This window comes from Macaca nemestrina, chromosome 3 (assembly GCF_043159975.1).
Source record: "Macaca nemestrina isolate mMacNem1 chromosome 3, mMacNem.hap1, whole genome shotgun sequence".
NCBI lineage: Eukaryota > Metazoa > Chordata > Mammalia > Primates > Cercopithecidae > Macaca > Macaca nemestrina.
The window spans coordinates 143971586-143992783 of record NC_092127.1 but is presented as its reverse complement, the minus strand read 5'-3'; the positions used below and the strand labels follow the sequence as shown (position 1 = coordinate 143992783).

At 39.8% G+C, this 21198-nt stretch overlaps 1 protein-coding gene across 7 annotated transcripts in view; it reads left to right on the top strand.

Annotated features, from left to right (window-relative positions):
- Positions 1-21198, top strand: part of LOC105463319 (protein kinase cGMP-dependent 2) — a 155777-nt gene that overhangs the window by 27611 nt on the left and 106968 nt on the right. For 2 of the 7 annotated variants that reach the window (XM_011710353.3, XM_011710348.3), the window contains exons 1-2: positions 5191-5478; positions 15419-15892. In XM_011710353.3, the coding sequence (XP_011708655.1) occupies positions 15432-15892 (461 nt within the window). In that variant the 5' untranslated portion in view covers positions 5191-5478; positions 15419-15431. Of the gene's footprint in view, positions 1-2422; positions 2693-2949; positions 3101-5190; positions 5484-15418; positions 15893-21198 lie in introns of those variants that run through there. The other 5 variants (XM_011710349.3, XM_071093566.1, XM_011710350.3 and 2 more) reach the window with 5 other exon arrangements.

Genomic DNA, 21198 nt, shown 5'->3' with positions numbered 1-21198 from the left:
CTTGGAGGAGCTTAGAAATAGCCCAGATGTATCAGGAGCTAATGCCCATAACACTCTCATCCCCATCCAGGATCACTGGGAAGGCATTGGTAAATGACAGGCTACTGTGCCCTTTGGAAAGCAGAGTAGAAAGGAGACTAATGCTTCCAATGCTAGGCCTGGAAGATTGTGTGACATTATTGATGAGCTTCCACAGAGGAAGTAGAGGCACCACATATGGGGTTCACTTTCAAGTCTCTAGTATCTTAATAGACAGTTTTTGTTTTTAAAAGAAGATAGTAGATTAAAGAGTGAAAATTTTAAATTATTTTTTAAATAATGAAGAGACTTGAGCTGGGTATGTTCTAGAGATATAAGCATTGATACAACAAAGTCCTGGCTCTGAAGTCTAATAAGGGAGATTGGCAAGTTAACAAGGATTTGTAACTTGGAGCACCATGTTGCTGTGGGCTCATGGGAGAGAAACACTAACCTGCATGGTCAGCAGGACTTCATGGAAGAGATAAATGGCATTGAGGTAAATAAAGGGATTGTGGGCTGCAGGGGAGCTTAGATAACATGAAAATTTGGGTGGATTCAATTGGCCTAGTTTTATAACCATATCGAGTGATGCTGGAACCTGGACAGCAAAAGCATCAAAGGCAAATGGGATCTTCTCTGGGTTAGGGTTTGGCAAATCCAATCAGAAAGAAGGGCACTTTGACCTGAGGTTCTAGCCTTAGCAACTGAAATGGCTGCTCATGGAGTTAGTCTGGTAGGATAAGGAGGCCTGAAGATAAATGAAAGAATAAAAGAGGGAAGGAAACAAGGCCAAAGAAATGGTGAGAAAATGGAGTGTGAACCACCAACATGGAAGTTTTGTCCCTCTTATGTCCCCAGGAGATTTTTCTGCTGATACATAGAAGGGACCTCAGTTGGGCCTTGGAGGGCACCAAGCTGGAATTTAAAGGTTATGAGCACAAGGCTGATCTGATGGGGTGCCCTGACAGAGTCTGTGTGCAAAGGTAACTATAGAGTTTCCTGTGTAGAAATTTATCCCAAGAAAATAAGATTGTCATGGGATGATCCTAATCCATAATTTAGTCATCCAGGGGCTTGGGAGTCTGAATTAAGTATGGAAACATTACTGGATCTCTTCCTAGCTCAGCCTCTTGGATGCAGGTCCCTGAAAGAAACAGAAAGAGGGCAAAACTGGGAGATTTCTGTAAAACACTTGGGCTGCTTGGGGACTTTTCTGTGTATAAAACAAGGGAAGACAGGCCTTTTATCATCCCCATCTTCATAGGCTACCTCTGAACTTTGACATCGTGAGAATTCTAGTGCTCTGGTAACAGTGCTTAGCAGAGACCAGGAGACCTGGTGGAGCAGAGGCTTACCTAGTGGGAGGAGGATTAGTCGTGAACATGTCCCACATTGCCCATGTGCTCAGATTAACATTGCAGATGGGCCTCTGAGAGGGCTGTGTTCCTCAGTCAATGGCAGAGAAAGGCCAGTGGATTTTGATTTCTCGTTGTCTTTGTAGAGGTAGAAGAAGTCGAGATTTTAGGGCCTGGAATTATATAGATTGGTTCTGCAACTTATTAACTCTATGAATTTGATTAAAGTTACTTAACTCTCTGAGTTTCCTTCCTCAGGTGCGCTTACCTCCTCAGGTCAAAGGAGTAAATGAGAAATTACATGGAAGCCTTTAACTCATGACACAGAGTCCAACATCACAGGCTAGATTCCTTCAGCCTGAAGGTGCTTCCTCCTCACTCCCTGTCTCACTCTTACCCTCCTTAAGTTTAAATGCCGTCTTTTTTTTTTTTTTCCCCCGAGAGACATTATCCCTGAGCCCCTGTAGCAGACTCTAGATTGTCTACCCAGCATCTGTTCCCATCCTCTACTTTTTATTCGGGTATGCACTTCTCAAAGAATGCAATCCGAAAGAGTTAGGAACCCGTCCTGCAGAGCCTAAGAGCCTGGGAATGGTGGTTCCCCCCTCCATCTCCAGCATTTAGGTGTGAGCACATGCTCAGTTTGGATTAATGGCAGGTGAGAAGTCTCCTGGAAGCTTCCAAGAACGATTTCCCGACTCTGGAAAAGAGACTCTCTGCGACGTTTGGGCACTGTTGGGATTGCCCATAATAAAAGCAGTTGTTCCAGTCATCCTGGGGCCATGGGTGAAGCAGCCCCAGGGACAAAGCTGCCATACTGGGGATGGCAGGGGGAATAACGGGAACAGGCCAGGGCCTTGCCAGACACAACTCTGTTCCTGAATTCACCAACTAGAGCCTCCTGACGTTGGAACTTCTTCCCTTGTGAAACAGTAAGTTTTCTTATAATTTAAGACATTCTAAATTGGGTTAATTATTAATTGCAGCCTCCCACATCTAAATTATAACCCCATATTTTTTTCTCTCATTTTCCTTCACAGTATTTCCCCCCCCATATATGCTCACTTTTGTGTTTACTTGTTTAATGTCTGTTTCTCTCACTGGATTGTACACTCTAAGTTGGCAGAAATCACAAGTTAATTTTGTTCACCATTGAATTCTAAGTATTTGGCACTGGGCCTGAGATGCAGGAGCTGCTGAAAGCACATTTGTTGAAAGACTGGACGCGGTGGCTCAAGCCTGTAATCCCAGCACTTTGGGAGGCCGAGACGGGCGGATCACGAGGTCGGGAGATCGAGACCATCCTGTTTAACACGGTGAAACCCCGTCTCTACTAAAAAATACAAAAAACTAGCCGGGCGAGGTGGAGGGCGCCTGTAGTCCCAGCTACTCGGGAGGCTGAGGCAGGAGAATGGCGTGAACCCGGGAGGCGGAGCTTGCAGTGAGCTGAGATCCGGCCACTGCACTCCAGCCTGGGTGACAGAGTGAGACTCCGTCTCAAAAAAAAAACAAAAACAAACAACAAAAAAAGACTGAATAAAAGGCTCAAAAAATGGTCACTTTCCTTCTCTTCCTCCTTTTCCTTGTTCAGCATGGTACAGTTGACAGAGCACACGACTGCTGGGAGGGAACTTAGGTTCCCCCTCAAACTCTTCCTAGCTGGGTGACCCTGGGCAGCAGCCTGCACTGCATTCACAGCTTTCAAGCTTTTACCTCAATGAACGGTAAGAAAGTACGTATGACCCACTTGACCCAGTGTGTGTGCATACTCTGCTATATTTTATTCTATTTGGTATCATTTTAAAAATGCTGGCTTTGACTCAATACATCAATTTTATAATCCATTAATTAGCAACCCATTGTTTAAAAAAACCCAGGACTCAATGAAATGTGAGGACTTTGCAGCACTATTCACAACAGCAAAGTCATGGAGTCAACGTACGTGTCCATTAAGGAGTGATTGGATTTATAAATGTGGTTTTATATTATATATACACACATATATAAAATATATACACACACACTATGGTGGTATACATACACATGCTGTGTACCTATCACCTGAAAAATTCAAAAATTTTTTTAGATTCAGGGGTATTACACACACACACACACACACACACACACACACACACAATGGAATACTACCCAGCCACAAAAACAATGAAATTATATCTTTTGCCACAACATGGATGGAACTAGAGGCCATTATCCTAAGTGAAATGACTCAGAAACGAAGTCAAAAACTGCATAATCTCTTATAACTGGGAGCTAAACAATGGGTAGGCATGAACATCCAGAATGGAATAACAGACATTGGGGACTCCAATAGGTGGGAGGGTGGGAGGTGGGTGAGGTAGGAAATATAACTTATTGGGTACAGTGCACATTATTAGGGTGATAGGTGCGCTAAAAGCCCGGACCTCACCACTAGGTGTTATGTCCGTGTAATGCGACTGCACTTGCACCCCTGAATCTAAATTTTTTTTGAACTAAAGACTTCGAAAATCTGTTTTTCTCCTTTTTGTCATTAAATCGTTTATAAAAATTCAGCCCAACTTAAAAGTCCATTATTACAGCGATATACAATTACTTATTTTCTCTTTTCCTGTGGAATTCTTCCTCACTCCTTTCTCCTCTTTTTTTTTTTTTTTTTTTTTTTTTTTTTTGAGGTCTGTATAAAATGTACCAATTCTGGGATAACTTCATGAAAAAGTACTTTGTATACTTTTGCTATTTTCCTCCAGTTAGTATAAAAACAAACAGGACTATATTCCTCCTCCTCTGAAACTTAATGGCTTCATTCAACATATTTTACACGGGCCTCATTTTTTATATAAGTTTATGTATGTAACAGTGTATACAAATGTTACATGAGCCCCACTGCCACCATGTGGTTTAAAAACCCAGGAGAGTTGGTTGTAACATTCTCTAGATGCACAGTGAGGAATAGACCCTCACTGTACTTTCCATCTCTCAACACAGAAACTGCCCTTGTCCTCCGTGAATTTGCTGGTGAAATTCCTCTAGGGGCAGGAGGAAAGGGAAAAAGCCACACGGAGATCTCACAACTCCAGAACACAGCAAATAATGCGGTGGGGTGTACATATATATTTAGAAAACCATATTGCACCCCTCAAGAAAAAAATAATGTACTCAAAAGGCGAAGAGAGAGCATTATCTACTTGGGTGATCAAGAAAGCTCCCTGCCCAAAGACCTGCAGATTCGGAAGGTATACTCTCTGTCCCTCGAAACTCGATTCAACCCCTGCCCCCAGCGTCACGTGAATTGGCAAACTAGATGTAAGTTATGGCCCCAGAATCTGGGAGGGGCGCATCGACGAGCTGCTTCGGGGTCACATGTCTTCGTAGAAGGGCATTGGTGTGACAGAGGAAGGCATGTCCAGGGTACGTGCGCCTGTTTGAGCTCTGGGAGGGAAGGCGAAGTGGAGAGAGCCTGCAGTGAAAACAGATTGGAAGGATGGAGGAAAGGGAGGGGAAGGAAAAAATGAACACCTCCGTGAACTTTCCTCTCCCTTCGTCCCAGACACTTGAAATAGAAATAATAACATGAACAAAAATGCTTACAACCACGATGTTATCGCCCTACTTAAGTTGCCTCACTCTGGAGGGTATGGGGTATAAAGTGCACACTGCGGTTGTGTTGGGAGTAAAGGTTCGGGCTGGTGTGGGTGCGCGCGCGGGTGACCCCACCTTTAGGGAAGCCGGCGCCCTACTCTCCAGGCAGTAGCCCCGGCTGACCCCCTCCCTCCTCCTTCCCTCCTCTTTTCCCTCCCTCCCTGCTTGTCTCCTCTGCACCGGCCCCCGCCGCGGAGCCAGGCGGCAGCACCGACGCCGCCGCAGCTTCTGCCCGCATCGCGCTAACCCGCGCCTCCGGCTCACACGTAGCCGGAGCGACTGAGCCAGCAGCCCCGGGCCCGCGCTGCGCACCGTGCGCACGGCGGGGCTGGCTGAGCTGACCTGAGCTGGGCTCAGGCGCCGCAGGCAGCTGGGGAGGGCGGCGTGGGAGAGGACGCTGAGACGCAGGGGCGGCCGCGCCGAGGTGACAAACTGCGCACCTGGAAAGTTACCCGGCTGTCTGGTGAGGTTCGTGGGCTGGGGGGCTTGGGCACCCGGGTGTGAGGGCGTGAGGGGAGGGACAGGGTCGGGGTGCGCGCGTGTGCATGCTGTGCGTGCGTTGCGCGATGTGCGCCTCTATTCCACACCCAGCCGGTCTCTTGATTGTGCTGTTCGAGTGTGGACGGGTGCACGCGTTGCATTCTCTAGGTGTGGCAGCGTTTCCTGAGCTGCTGGAGGCAGGGAAAGGCTACTTGTGTTTAGAGGCTCAGTTGAGGGCGGGAGGGGCTCAGCCCCAGTGGGGAGTCCTCAGGGTTCTCTAGATTTAGGGAGGAGCGGCGGTGGAGGCTGTTGCTCGGAGCTAGGGCTTGGCGGTGCTGTCAGGGCTTGCTCTCCCGGCTTTGCTTCGTCCAGCTCTGAGTAGTTGCTAGGGGACAGTCCTCAGGCAAGGACTTTTAGGAGTCCTGGTAAACTTGTGTGGGTGTCCTTTTGTCACTCTTGGCACCGTGAGGCGCTTTCATATTTCTGTATTTCTTGGTGATGAAGAAACAAGAGCAAACAAAGCCCAGAAACCAGCCACTTTGGGGATGAGAGAAAAAGAAATAGGTTCGGTTTTGAGAAGAACTACGGTGCAAGTACAAAGTAGCTAAGGCCAGAGCTGACAATAAAAACAATGCATGCAGAATTAGGTAGAAAGGGTGACGCTGGGACAAATGCCTTGATTTCCTGATCTTCATCTTGTTCCCCAAGTTCCCAGGGGCTTTTAATTTTTTTTTTTTTTTTTTTTTTTAAGGAAGAGAGCAACATACACCTGCCTCCACCCCACCACACCCTCATACTTACAGTTTCTTAGAAATTGTCTCTTTTCTTTGCAAGTTTCTATTTAACTCTTGAAGAAGGCGATCATCCCACATAACGTACACTAGCTGTTTTCAGTACTCCTGTTTAGTTTTGCACAGGAGGGCATGAGCTAATATGGTAGAGAATTCTCTTTGGAGAATTAGAGCACATCCTCTCCATTGGAACACTGTGTGACTAAGAATAAACGACCTGAAAAGATGATGCCCAGACATCTTTCTCTTTTACGTGAAATCCTTAACTCCAGTTCTATGAAGTCATTACAAGTGAGGCTAATGAGAATTCACCTCACAGTGACGGTATATGTTGCCTGGCTGTTGCCCAAGTCCTGTGATCCCTTATTGTCTTGCTTCCTCTAGGTTATTTTTCCTATCAATTATCTCTTCTTCTCCCATGTTTTCATTTTTCCGATCTCCTGTGCTTCATTATCCTGGAGCTGCAGACATTTTCAAGTTTTCATTATTTTAAAAATCCCTTACATGAACCGTGATACCATCTTGCAGGCTCTACTCTTAGTGTCAGCTCTTTCCATGGTTCTTTGTAGTTGGGTGTCTATCCCCATTCTTCTTTGACAAATCAGATTCAGTACTTTTCCCTCTGATCTCATTTCCTGTGACAGGCCTGTGGGATGAGTACAGCCTGCTCACCTCTTAAGGATCTTATCTGCATGGTCTTTCTGATGCTTCTCCTAAGTCTCTTATTGGTACACATGTTCCTTCTCCTTCTTTGTTATTTGCTTCTCCTCCTCCTCCTCCTCTCCCACAAATAATATCCACAGATATTACCTATATGTTCATAGTTAACAATAGAGACATTCCTTTCTTATCTCCCTTAGTGATCTCATCTACAAATGGGACTTCATTTCTTCTGTGGAGTAATTTCTTCCCTTGACTTTTCTTTTTTGCTTCCAACTGCTAGACATTTGCATCATGATGACCCAAAAGCATCTCAAAATCAATATGTATAAATCCAGACTCATTACTGTCTTTTCAAAGCATCCTCATTCTCCTGACTTCTGTCAGTGCCACAGTGCCTAGCCCATACACAGTGCACTATGTGTTCTTTTGGAATGACTGAATGAATGAAGAGTAGATAGTACTACTTTCCTTCAAGCCTCCTAAGATCAAAACATTGAAATCATTTTGATTACCCTCCCGTGCACATCCATTTAATTACTACATTAGAGATGCTATCCTGCAGTGTTCCTCCTACTCATCCTCTTCTTTTAATATTAATCTCTTCACATCCTCTCTCACTTTAACCAAAGCAGTACCTTCTTACCATATCTTACAGTTTTCTTTCCAACCTCATATAGACCTAGACACTCTTCCTCTCCTCATCACCAATATCCTGGGCATTTGCATCCAATTCATCAACTTCAGCCTCTATTTATGTATCAATAACTGCTTAATATTTTCAGCTTTCCTCTTTCTTTAGCTTTTCTTGTCCCTCATTTCTTACTGCTTACTAAACTTCTCTACCTTAAAGTTTCCACTGGCGCTTCAAACTGAGTATATCCAAAATTAAACTCACCGTCCTATCCCTCAAATCTGCTCCTCATTTTGGTCAATGACATTACCTTTTACCCAGTCGCCACGATGTAAACTTTCAAATCCTCATCCTCTTTCTTCTTGCCACCACTCAAAAATTCTGCTAGCTATAATCTTCTGACCTGGACTTACAGACCCACATTTCTGTGTGTTTGCTTGTTTATCTGTTAATATAGCCCCCCAAATAGCTGAATTTGGTAGTCAAATATAGGCTATGTGACATTCATAAAATTCGCCACAAACATTCTGCTGGGGCAGAGGGTGGGGAGGGGAGGCACTTTAAAGAAATAACCTCCAGAGTAGCTGCAACTTTGGTACAATAAGGTCATATGATTTCCTGTCAAGAGAAAGTTTTTCTCCAGCCAGGATGCTGTGGACAGAGAAAACAAGCAGTAGATTCCAAACTGAGCCCCAGGTCAACAGTCACAAGGTCAGATGGACAGATCCTTTTAATTGTGGCATTGATGTGAAAGTGAGCTGTTTCTCACAAGGACACAACTCTGTGTGGTTTTGCTTCAGGGAGAAGAATCAGGGATTTATATATTCAATTATTTTCTAAAGGAACTTTAGAGAGACAAGCTAATGGTAACATCAAATGTATCAGTTTCCTATCCACCTAGAATATTATCTGTAAACGTCTGTATAATTCACCTCTCTGATTTCCAGCCGAACTGCCCATTATCATTAAAAAATCAATTCTGCTTTCCATGATGTGTTGAAAGGAAGGACATTGCAGTGTTACATATAGCTGTAACTTTTATTGAATCTCATATGACAATGTTTTTCTCTCTGGCTACCATGGAGATGGTCAATTTTTTCTCGAGTTCAAGAAGTTCAAGTCATTAAGTAGTGTTGGGACTCTGAGCTTTAATCCTGAAACTATCACCTCCTATTTGGATTGGTGCAATAGTATCTTCCCTTGTCTTACTTCCTCTAAGCTCTTTTTACTCCATTCCTTATTTATGAGAATATTATTTTCCTAAAGGACAAATCTGACCACATAACTAGAAATCTTAGTGTATCTTAAGATTCAGATACCATTATGTGGCATAGGAAATGTTCAGTATCTTACTTTTTCAGTTTCATTATTCATTACTCTCCTTTCATCCATCACACATTTCAGCCTGTCCCTTGACTGTGCTATGAGCTTTCTTGCATTCATTTCTTAATACATAATTCTTTTCTTAAACTAATAGACTTTCTATTTTATAGAAATTTTAGGTTTATAGAAAAATAGAGTAAAAAGCACAGAGTTCCTATATACCCACCTCTCAGCACTTTCCCCTGCTCTTAACGTCTTTCAGCAGTATGGTACATGTGTTACAAGTGATGGAACAAATATTGATGCATTATTATTAAAGTCCATAGTTTGCATTGGAGTTCATTCCGTTTATATATTCCATGGGTTTTGACAAGTATATATGAAATGTATATGTCAATACAGTCTCATATTGAATAGTTTTACTGCCCTGTAAATATTCTTTCCCACCTATTCCTTTCTGTCTTTCCCCAAGCTCCTGGCAACCCCTGATCTTTTTATGGTCTCCAAGTTTTGTCTTTTCTAGAATGCTATACAATGGAAATCATACAATGGATAGGTTTTTCAGATTGACTTCTTTCACCCAACAATATGCATTTAAAGTTCCTTCATGTCTTCTCATTGGCTGATATTGCTTTTATTATTGAATAATATACTATTATATGGATGTGCCACAGTTTGTTTATCCATTTATCTACTGAAGGATATCTTGGTTACTTACAGGTTTTGGGAATTATAAACAAAGCTGCCATAAACATTCATGTTCAGGTTTTAGTGAAAACATATGTCTCGTATTAGTTAAGTAGATACCAAGAAGCATGATTGCTGGCTTGTAGAGTGAGAGTAGATTTAGTTTTGTAAGAAGCTGCCAAATTGTCCCCTAATGTAACTGTATCATTTTGTATTCCCACTAGCAATGAATGAGCATTCCTGTTGCTCCCTATTCACACCAGCATTTGGTGTTGTCAGTGTTTTGGATTGTAGTCATTCTAATAGGTGTGTAGTGTTATCCCATTATTGTTTAAATTTGAGATTCACTAATAACCTGTGATGTTGAGTATCTTTTTATATGCTTATTTACCAACTGTGTGTCTTCTTTGGTGAGGTGTCTGCTCAGATCTTTTGCCCATTCTTCAGTTGGGTTGTTTGCTTTCCTATTATTGAGTGTTCAGAATTCCTCCTTTATTAGACATATGTTTTAGAAGTATGTTCTCTCAGTCTATGGCTTGTTTTTTCATTCTCTTTTTCCAAAGCAGAAGTTTTAAATTTTAATCAAGTCAAATTTGTCAATTTTTTTCTGTCTATCAATCAGGCTTTTTGGTCTTTTATCCAAAAAGTCATCACAAAAACCAAGATCACCTAGAATTTCTCCTATGTTGCCTTTGGGGGGGTTTTGTAATTTTGTGTCTTACATCTAGGTCTGTGATCCATTTTAAGCTAATTTTTGTGAAAGCTATAAGGTCTGTATCTAGATTCTTTTTTTTTTTTTAAAAAGAAACTTAATGCCTAGTTGTTCCAGTACAATTTGTTAAAAAAGACTATCCTTTCTCCATTGATTTGTCTTTGCTCTCTTTTGTATTCTTTGATCTTTGGATCAGTTGACTATGTTGTTTAGGTCTACCTCTGGGATCTCTGTTCTGTTCCATTGATCTACTTGTCTATTTTTTCACCAATGCAACACTATATTGATTACCATTACTTTATTAGTAAGCCTTAAAGTGGATAGTATCAGTTCTTCTTCGATATTGTGTTGGTTTAGTACATGTTTTCTGATCAATAAGTTTTTCTTCTAAGATAAATTGTTGGATAAATAATGTTAACTGTAATAATAATAGTAACATTTAATATTTCTTAAACAAATACTATATGCTAATACCTGTGCTAAATTTTCATCATGATTTATCTCATTTAATCCTCTAAAAACTCTAAATGATAGGCAGCATTATTTTGTCTACCTCTTTATGTTTCTATCTTTTTCTTCCATTATTGACACTCAAGTATCTTGCCTGAGGGCATATAGACCACTAAATGAAAGTGCTTCGACTGGGACTCTGGATAGGTAACCTTAGCCGGCACCATACCATCTCCCATATTGACAGATATACACGTAGCTATACACACACATCTATATATGTGTGTGTGTGTTTGTCTGTGTATATTTATAACAGACTCCAGATGGGTAGAGAAAGAAATAGATATTATCTAGACCAGAGCCAAGATTCTGGTTTCAAACTGCTATAGGGCTGGAGGAAAAACAGAAAACAAAGCTTAATTCCTCCCACATTAACTGCCAGGTGTTAATCCGCCTGCAGGCGCCTTCACAGTCACTTTTGCTTTTCTTATGTCTCTTCTAATTACCTCTTGGTGGACAGCATTTTCTAAATGGTGATTACATTAATATAATAATTTGTAGTCTTATATAGCTTTTCTCTCTTCTAGCGAAATGTCACTACTCATTCGATTACTGTCTCCTATACCTAACTGCAGAAGAGTATTGCCCCCACAGTGAACTATGGTTTTTGGTTGCCTTCAAAGATATTTAGGTGGACCTCTGTGTTTTAAGCATTTCATTGCAATGTGCGAAAATAAATAGGGGCTACATGAGGGAATTACAGAGTTTCAATTTTTAAGTCCTTGTAGTCATGAACTGGCTCCGTGTCATTCATAATCTTTTTTTTGTCTCCATCTTTTGGTGGGGAACTTGTTTTGCAGGCTGTTTGTTTCCAAATGACTTGTTTTCTCAATGGAAGATAGAATCCAGGAAAAGTAAGAGTCCTTTACTCCTAGCCACATCCTCCCAAAGGAATAATGTGCTTCTTTAAAGAGTTTTGTCACTTGAGAGGGTGAGGTAGAAGGATGACTTGAGCCCAGGATTTCGAGACCAGTTTGAGCAACATAGTGCAAGACCCCATCTGAAAAATAAAATAATAATAAAAAAAATCAGTCAAGCATTGTGGTGTGCCTCTGTAGTCCTAGCTACTCTGAAGGCTGAGGCAAGAGGGTCACTTGAGTCCAGGAGTTTCAGGTTACAGTGACGGCACCACTGGCCACTGCATCTCATGGCCTCAGAGGGAGACCCTGTCACCACAAACAAACAAACAAACAAACAACCCACAAAAGACTCTTGTTGGAAGACATTCAGTTTACTAGACTTCTGTCCTACCCAGAAATGGTCCTCTCTGGGTTTTCTTCACACCAAGACATTAATTGCCTGTTTCTAGTTACATGCTATAATAAGAGCTGCTTACCTACTTCATGTGTGCGACCTGCCAGGCATTGTATGGGATACTTTATAAACGTAATAATCATAGAAACCCTATGAGATGGATATAAATATATTCCCTTTCGTAGTTAAGAAAGTAAGACTCAAAGATTTTTAGGAATATATAGAAGGTTGACAAAGAGCAGATTATTTTATAACCCTAATTGGCCTGACTCTATTGCTCATGTTAAATTCTGATCTTTATCTCCAAACTCATTTCTTATTACATCATGTGCTGCCCTCTGACTGTAAGAATGATTTTAATAACCTGCAGTTGCCAGATTGATGGAACAACATTCTATGGTTCATTTCTCCTTGTGGCTAGCAATACGTATTTGAGGAATAGCTTATCTTAGTGACTGATACAGGAAACAGAGTGAATCTAATTAGGTTTTATGAAGCCAGAGTCTTGAAACCTTGGCTTCAGGGACAACAATATTTAAATGGATGAACTAAGTAAGAAATCAGACTAGTATTGAGCCATTTAGTAACTTACTTATGTATCTTAAATTAGTGACTTGAAAGATGAGTTACTCTCATTTTCCCATCTTTGAAATTCTAAATAGCTTGAAAGATTTACACAGCTTCCAACTAAACCAGAGGATAATTAGTGTTTTGGGAGAATTTAACGTCCTCTACCTACTGTGCTTCAAGTTTGTAAAATTATTGGATTGGCACAGAATTTTTCGAATACCATCCATAGAGCAAAAATGATTCTAAGCCTTTTCATATTTGTAATGCTAAAACTGTTTTCTGTGTCAAATTTGACTGCAAATCCATGATGGGATATGCCCCTGATACAGTATATGATACTTTGGTCTTAGTAAACAATTTTTCTATGAACAAAAATGAGTTAGTTGTTAGTTTAATATTAAATTTGAAAGATTTTGTATGTGCTCTTTTCTTTATAAGGCAAATCCTTTTCCTCCTACCATCACATCTCCCTTCTTTCTCTATTGACCTAAGAATACTTGTCCATGAACTGAGAAGGCTGTCTAGAAAATGGCTCACTGATGCTTGTTAAAAATGTGTGTACACATTAATTTACAATATTTTTGGAGTACCTTTCTTATGCTTGCAATTTATAATCTCATTCAGGCTTATTCTCAGATTTCCAAATAACGTATTATGAATTGCTTATTCAGGATACAAGTATGTCCAGGGCGAATTCTTTGCATTCTAGTCTCTTCATTCTTCTTATGTATTCATAATATATAAGATCAGTAAATGCTGCCAAGTCAACAGAAACTTAAAGGTTAAACCTGCCACATCTCTGCAACATATTAAGGCAATTCTCTGAAGGCTAATGTTTATTAATGACCACTTTGAACCTGAATTACATGAGAAATATCTAGGTGTTTCAAGATTGCTTTTATAAATGCATTTATTTTCTGTTTATACCATCCATTGTAGGCAATCTGCATTGACTATTTGGTCACATCTGTTTGAAACCTAGACGCTGTGTTACATCTTTGCATCTGTGCCTTTGTTGTTGTAGAGGTCACTATTATTCTAGTAGAACTAGTGAAAAAACTAAGTATTTCACTTCTATTTAAGTGTGAAGTTTGGAGGGAGAGAGGGGCAGATGTGTGGTTTATAAAACTGCGAAGTTTCATTTCTTCTGATTTGAGATAATCAGAAGTAATTCAAGCTTAGTTTATAAGTGTTATAATGCTTTTTGGGTTATGGCTGTTGTATTAGTCTGTTCTCATGTTGCTATTATAATAAAGACACACCTGAGACTGGGTAATTTATAAAGGAAAGAGGTTTAATGGACTCACAGTTCCATATGACTGGGGAGGCCTCATAATCGTGGCAGAAGGCGAAGGAAGAGCAACGGCATGTCTTACATGGTGGCAGGCAAGAAAGCATGTTCAGGGGAAACTCCCCTTTATAAAACCATCAGATCTCATGAGAGCTATTCACTATCACGAGGACAGCATGGGAAAGACCCGCCCCCATGATTCAATTACCTCCCATTGGGTACTTCCCACGACATGGGGATTTATGGGAGCTAAAATTCAAGATGAGATTTGGGTGGGGACACAGCCAAATGATATCAGTTCTCAAAAACTGCATGTGTAAAAGTATGAAGTTTTAATAGGTAGTCTAAAGAGCTTTTAAACATTTTAATAATTAGTCAGAGCAGTATTTCCCAACCTCCACACATTCAAGTTCTATTTTTATGATTCTGCTCATATGTGCTTATTATCTGCAGGTGATTTATTTTTATATTCATCAAATTGACTCAGTAAGCCTAAATATCTAGTTTAGTCTTCACTGAAGCAATAATAAAAATGGGATCACAACTTTGTGGTGATAGTTATTTATATTTCAAATATGTGTTAAAATAAATACATAACTATTAGACTAAAACAAGTTCCGAATAAACTAAATCATCCCTCATAATCCCTGATCTGCATACCACATCCTGAGACTCACTAGATTCATGATTACTTTGGGGCCTGAACTGAGGATATTCATTTTTTTAATTTTTGAAATTTTCATAACTTCCCACACTACACCAATATAGGAGGACATTCTTAATAGGAAGAGAATACAGCCTTGCAGGCATGGGTCGTACATGTTGGAGATCCTCGACTTTGGACATAAAGGATGTAAAACAATTTTAAAACTCTTCTTCCTGTTGGTGACCACAGTTCAGAAGTGTTTTAGCAGTGAGTGTTATCAGAAATGCAAAACTTAATAGATACATACAGCAGGAGGAAAGTGCTAATCAAGCATCACCAACTCTGCTTCCGTCTTCTGAGAAATGCAGATGTGTAATTTTCTAAATCTGGGGAAGGTTTCTTACTGTTGCCACATGGGGAGCTGTGAAAGTTGTGACATTTCCATACCTCTGTTGTTGTAGCTGCTCATTTGCATTTTATCTTTGCCATGTTAACATCCAAATCACAGTTTTGTTGTGATGATTTTGACAGCTGTTCAGAGAGACTGTCCAGAGAAAACAGCAGGTAACTCAGACCATTTGTGCAAAATGTTTAGGTGTGATACTTGTGCTCTCAAAGGGACAGGTAAGAATGAACCCAAATGCCAACTCCTCTTCATGGAGTGAAAAAAGAAATCAATAGATAGCTTTTTTTTTTTTTCCTGGAAACATGGGAAATTTATTACTTTTCAAACAATGATGATATCTGTGTTCCTATTTATGAAACAAGATAGGAATGAGAGGAATGGTGGGGACTGTTGGGAAGTGAAACTCCACTTGATACTTCCCAATTCTGTGCCCTCTCAGGTCCCTGAGCAAAATGGGAAATGGTTCAGTGAAACCTAAACATTCCAAGCACCCAGATGGACACTCTGGGAACCTCACCACTGACGCTCTGCGGAACAAGGTGACAGAGCTGGAGAGAGAGTTGAGGAGGAAGGATGCTGAGATCCAGGAGCGGGAGTACAATTTGAAGGAGCTGCGGGAGCAGCTGTCGAAGCAGACCGTGGCCATTGCTGAACTCACAGAAGAGCTCCAGAACAAGTGTATCCAGCTGAACAAGCTGCAGGATGTGGTGCATATGCAGGGAGGAAGCCCGCTTCAGGCTTCTCCAGATAAAGTGCCTCTTGAGGTCCACCGGAAGACCTCTGGATTGGTCTCTCTCCATAGCAGGAGGGGAGCAAAGGCTGGCGTGTCTGCTGAGCCAACAACCCGGACCTATGACCTCAACAAACCCCCTGAATTTTCCTTTGAGAAAGCAAGAGTCAGAAAAGACTCCAGGTAAGAAGTTTCTGCAACCTTTAAACTCAGATGGCCTTAATATTGTGAAATATGTGAGTGATATTTATTAAGCCTCCTTAATGATAAAGAACATATTAACCCTTTCAGATTTGGGGGTACAGGGGGTTTTTAAATGATTTTGTTTTGCAAAAGAATCTCCCATTGGGCAGAAGTTTAAAGTAGAAATTGCACTATGTATCTCACTCTGTGAGGAGCTCAGTTTACTCACAGTTATTTTTATTACCTTGAAAACCCTAGGGGTGTGAAATAGTATTAGAAAGTGTACACTTCTCTTTCTAGAGGAGTGAACTTAAAAATGTACACACATCACAGTGAATTGTGACTATGTTAGCAAAAAAAAAAAGTCACATTTTAGTATTCTTCAAGTGTCATGAAAAAGGAACATGCTGTAGCCTTAAAGAAAGATGAATGCATTCATTCATTCATTCCAGTTTATGTTGATCTCTACTCTCTGCCAGGCACTGTGTTAGATTCTAGGTATGCCTCAGTGAATAGAAACAGAGCCTTTCTAGCAGGGGCAGTAAGCAGAATACACAGAAACAAGTCAGCAATGTGTAATTATTAATTGGAATCAATAATATGATACAAACCAGTACTATAGCAGGTGGTATCTGGAGTGAGGGGAAAGGAGGTCAGGGAGACAACAGAAGCAGGCTTGTCATGAAGGCCTGGCCGAGGAAGTGACCTTTAACAGACTTCAAGGAGTATGAACCAGGCAGAAAGAGGATTTCAGGCAGAGGGAACAATTAAAAGCTAGAATTACTTTTAAAAATTTGAGTTTTTAAAAGAACATATACATATTTGCCACTGCATTCATGTATAGGTGTGTGTGTGTGTGTGTGTGTGTGTGTGTGTGTACACGTACATTTCTTTATGGGTGAAAGTTCCATTTTCTGGGTCAGGAAAGACTCATTAGAAACATCGTGAGTTAGGGTTCCTTTCCTTCACTATTTTTAACTGAGTATTTATTAACTGAAATTAAATCTTTTGCCTCAATAACGCCTTGGTCAAGCCTGAATCTCTATTGCAAAATGCAAGATCTGTGAAATTTGAAACAAATTGTAACTTATTCACTAACATAAGTAGTATAAATGAAGATAAAACATCTGACCTAGACAAACAAATGATTAATTTTAACCACAGAATTATAAAGGGAGGTTTAATTAATCAATTTGTTGACAGTATTTGAAGCATAGTGAATGATCAATAAATATTTGTGAAGGAAGTTAGTGATGCCAGATCATTAATTGTAATATCCTGTGACTGAAATAAATTTGATTAATATTGGATTTCAGCAGAGTTTTATTAAGTCAAAATTTTTATTAGTCTAAAAATTTCTCATCTATTTCCTTTCAAAAGTAATAATTATTTTTAATGGTATGAATTCTGAAATTATAGATGGCACAAACTTATATTTGTTTAAAAAAAACTGAGCATCATCCAGTGTTCTGTTTTGTTATATCAGAGATATATGAACTCTACATAGTATATGTATACATATACACATATATAATAATATTATAGAATGTGCACTGCATTACTATATATGTACACATAAGTATAATCTATTATTTACTCACAAAAATATTACAAATATCAATGTGCTTTTTTATGAAGAATGACGTGTAAGAGAATTTAGTAGCAATTCATCTTCTTTGACCTTCTCCCTATATATGACACCAGATATATTCTCTTCAACCAAGATTATGTTCAATTACTTTGTTCAAAGACATATGCTCATCTTGAGGCAAAACACCATTCTCCTGGTGCTGAAACATCTGAGATAAGCATATTTCCTTGAATTTATTTAAGGATAAATTATTAGCTCTGCTATAACCAGGCAAAAAAAAATCAGTAGTTATATACAATTTCTGTGCCAAACCAGACTTCTTTCTGTCTATAGTGAATGGGGCGCAGGAAGGATATTGTATCTCCTGAAGAAGGATTATTGATTATTCTCCTCACCATAAAGGCAAGCCAAGTGGGTACAAGTCTGTGTTGTGGTTAGGATAAAGAAATGGGCTAATAGATTTCTTAATGATTAAGTCCCAAAGAGACAAAAACTGTATCATCCATGCCCTAACAATCCTCATCTGCTTTCACAGAGCCTTGTGGTTCTAAATTGAATAATTAAATAAAAAATGGAAACATTCATTTTTAGTAGACTGGTTTGTACCTCAGTTTCCCTTGCAAAAAGTACAGATGCCTCCTTACGTCTGAAATAGCTAGCTAAACACACATAGTTAACTTTATCAATTCAGAAATTTAAAATTGTTCAATTTTTCAAAAGTGCTCAATATTACAATTCGTTTTCCATTTCCAAATCGTTTCAGTATTGGATAAAAGACAAAAGTAAACTTTGGATATTTTCATATCTCTTTTATATTATACAAAATATATCAAAAATTTGTAAGAAACAATTTTCCAGAAGTTAGAGCATTAACAGGGTAGACGTGTCCTTCACTGACGAAAGGATGATGTACGGTATACATTAGTATGTCTACTTTTCCAAGCAATTCCTGCTAGATATCAGAGATTTTAAGATCATCAGTCAAAATGACTGCTCTGTTTAATTTCTGGTTCTCCTAATTTATTTGTTGGACTTTTATAAAGTATCCTGGCTGAATTTATGGCTAAATCTGTTTCTATTAATATACACGTCAACTACATTTTGGATAAAGTTCACCCTTCCATACTGGGCCAGAAAGCCATTGAATGGCTTTTCAGTCTTTTTGTCAAAGGGACTATCTCTGATGAACACTTAACAGTGAGCAGGAAACTGAGGGGAGAGTGCTAGCTCTCCTTCAGTCAACAATATTAGGGAGATATGAAGCACCCATAGAAGCCAGAGAATAAAATTTGATGGAATGATAGATTATGAATTTGAATAATCAGTTTCTATAATTCATGTCACAGTATTCTATGATTTTGCTAAGGTACCTGTGCTCAGATATTTCATAAGTGGTGAGTGAGCCCCTTCAGTTGCCGGGCAGCTCCAGCTCATGCCAACTTTATTGTCCTGTACCCATAAAATATACTTTTATGGTCTGAAGGTGTAACTTACATTGTCTAATTGTATCTCCCTACTTTATATGGAGGAACTAATAATGACACTCTACTGGCATTAGGAAATTCTGGAAATTTGTTTCTTTCTCATTTCAAGGATCTGCATTTTAATATCAGGTTCTAGATTCAGTGCTGTCCAGTAGAACTTTCTTCAGCAATGGAAATATTATATAATCCATGCTTTACAATATGGTACCCAATAGCCAAATATGGCTATTGAGCACTTGAAATGCAGCTAGTGCCACTAAGAAACTGGATTTTTTTTTCTTTTCTTTGAGTGCTTTAGTTTTATTATTATTTTTTATTATTATTATACTTTAAGTTCTAGGGTACATGTGCATAACGTGCAGGTTTGTTACATATGTATACTTGTGCCATGTTACTGTGCTGCACCCATCAACTCGTCAGCACCCATCAACTCGTCATTTACATCAGGTATAACTCCCAGTGCAATCCCTCCCCCCTCCCCCCTCCCCCCTCCCCATGATAGGCCCCGGTGTGTGATGTTCCCCTTCCCGAGTCCAAGTGATCTCATTGTTCAGTTCCCACCTATGAGTGAGAACATGCGGTGTTTGGTTTTCTGTTCTTGTGATAGTTTGCTAAGAATGATGGTTTCCAGCTGCATCCATGTCCCTACAAAGGACACAAACTCATCCTTTTTGATGGCTGCATAGTATTCCATGGTGTATATGTGCCACATTTTCTTAATCCAGTCTGTCACTGATGGACATTTGGGTTGCTTCCAAGTCTTTGCTATTGTGAATAGTGCCGCAATAAACATACGTGTGCATGTGTCTTTATAGCAGCATGATTTATAATCCTTTGGGTATATACCCAGTAATGGGATGGCTGGGTCATATGGTACATCTAGTTCTAGATCCTTGAGGAATCGCCATACTGTTTTCCATAATGGTTGAACTAGTTTACAATCCCACCAACAGTGTAAAAGTGTTCCTGTTTCTCCACATCCTTGCCAGCACCTGTTGTTTCCTGACTTTTTAATGATCGCCATTCTAACTGGTGTGAGATGGTATCTCATTGTGGTTTTGATTTGCATTTCTCTGATGGCCAGTGATAATGAGCATTTTTTCATATGTCTGTTGGCTGTATGAATGTTTTCTTTTGAGAAATGTCTGTTCATATGCTTTGCCCACTTTTTGATGGGGCTGTTTGTTTTTTTCTTGAAAATTTGTTTGAGTTCTTTGTAGGTTCTGGATATTAGCCCTTTGTCTGATGAGTAGATTGCAAAAATGTTCTCCCATTCTGTAGGTTGCCTGTTCACTCTGATGGTAGTTTCTTTTGCTGTGCAGAAGCTCTTTAGTTTAATGAGATCCCATTTGTCAATTTTGGCTTTTGCTGCCATTGCTTTTGGTGTTTTAGACGTGAAGTCTTTGCCCATGCCTATGTCCTGAATGGTACTACCTAGGTTTTCCTCTAGTGTTTTTATGGTATTAGGTCTAACATTTAAGTCTCTAATCCATCTTGAATTAATTTTCGTATAAGGAGTAAGGAAAGGATCCAGTTTCAGCTTTCTACTTATGGCTAGCCAATTTTCCCAGCACCATTTATTAAATAGGGAATCCTTTCCCCATTTCTTGTTTTTGTCAGGTTTGTCAAAGATCAGATGGCTGTAGATGTGTGGTATTATTTCTGAGGACTCTGTTCTGTTCCATTGGTCTATATCTCTGTTTTGGTACCAGTACCATGCTGTTTTGGTTACTGTAGCCTTGTAGTATAGTTTGAAGTCAGGTAGCGTGATGCCTCCAGCTTTGTTCTTTTGACTTAGGATTGTCTTGGAGATGCGGGCTCTTTTTTGGTTCCATATGAACTTTAAAGCAGTTTTTTCCAATTCTGTGGAGAAAGTCATTGGTAGCTTGATGGGGATGGCATTGAATCTATAAATAACCTTGGGCAGTATGGCCATTTTCACGATATTGATTCTTCCTATCCATGAGCATGGTATGTTCTTCCATTTGTTTGTGTCCTCTTTGATTTCACTGAGCAGTGGTTTGTAGTTCTCCTTGAAGAGGTCCTTTACATCCCTTGTAAGTTGGATTCCTAGGTATTTTATTCTCTTTGAAGCAATTGTGAATGGAAGTTCATTCCTGATTTGGCTCTGTGTTTGTCTGTTACTGGTGTATAAGAATGCTTGTGATTTTTGCACATTGATTTTGTATCCTGAGACTTTGCTGAAGTTGCTTATCAGCTTAAGGAGATTT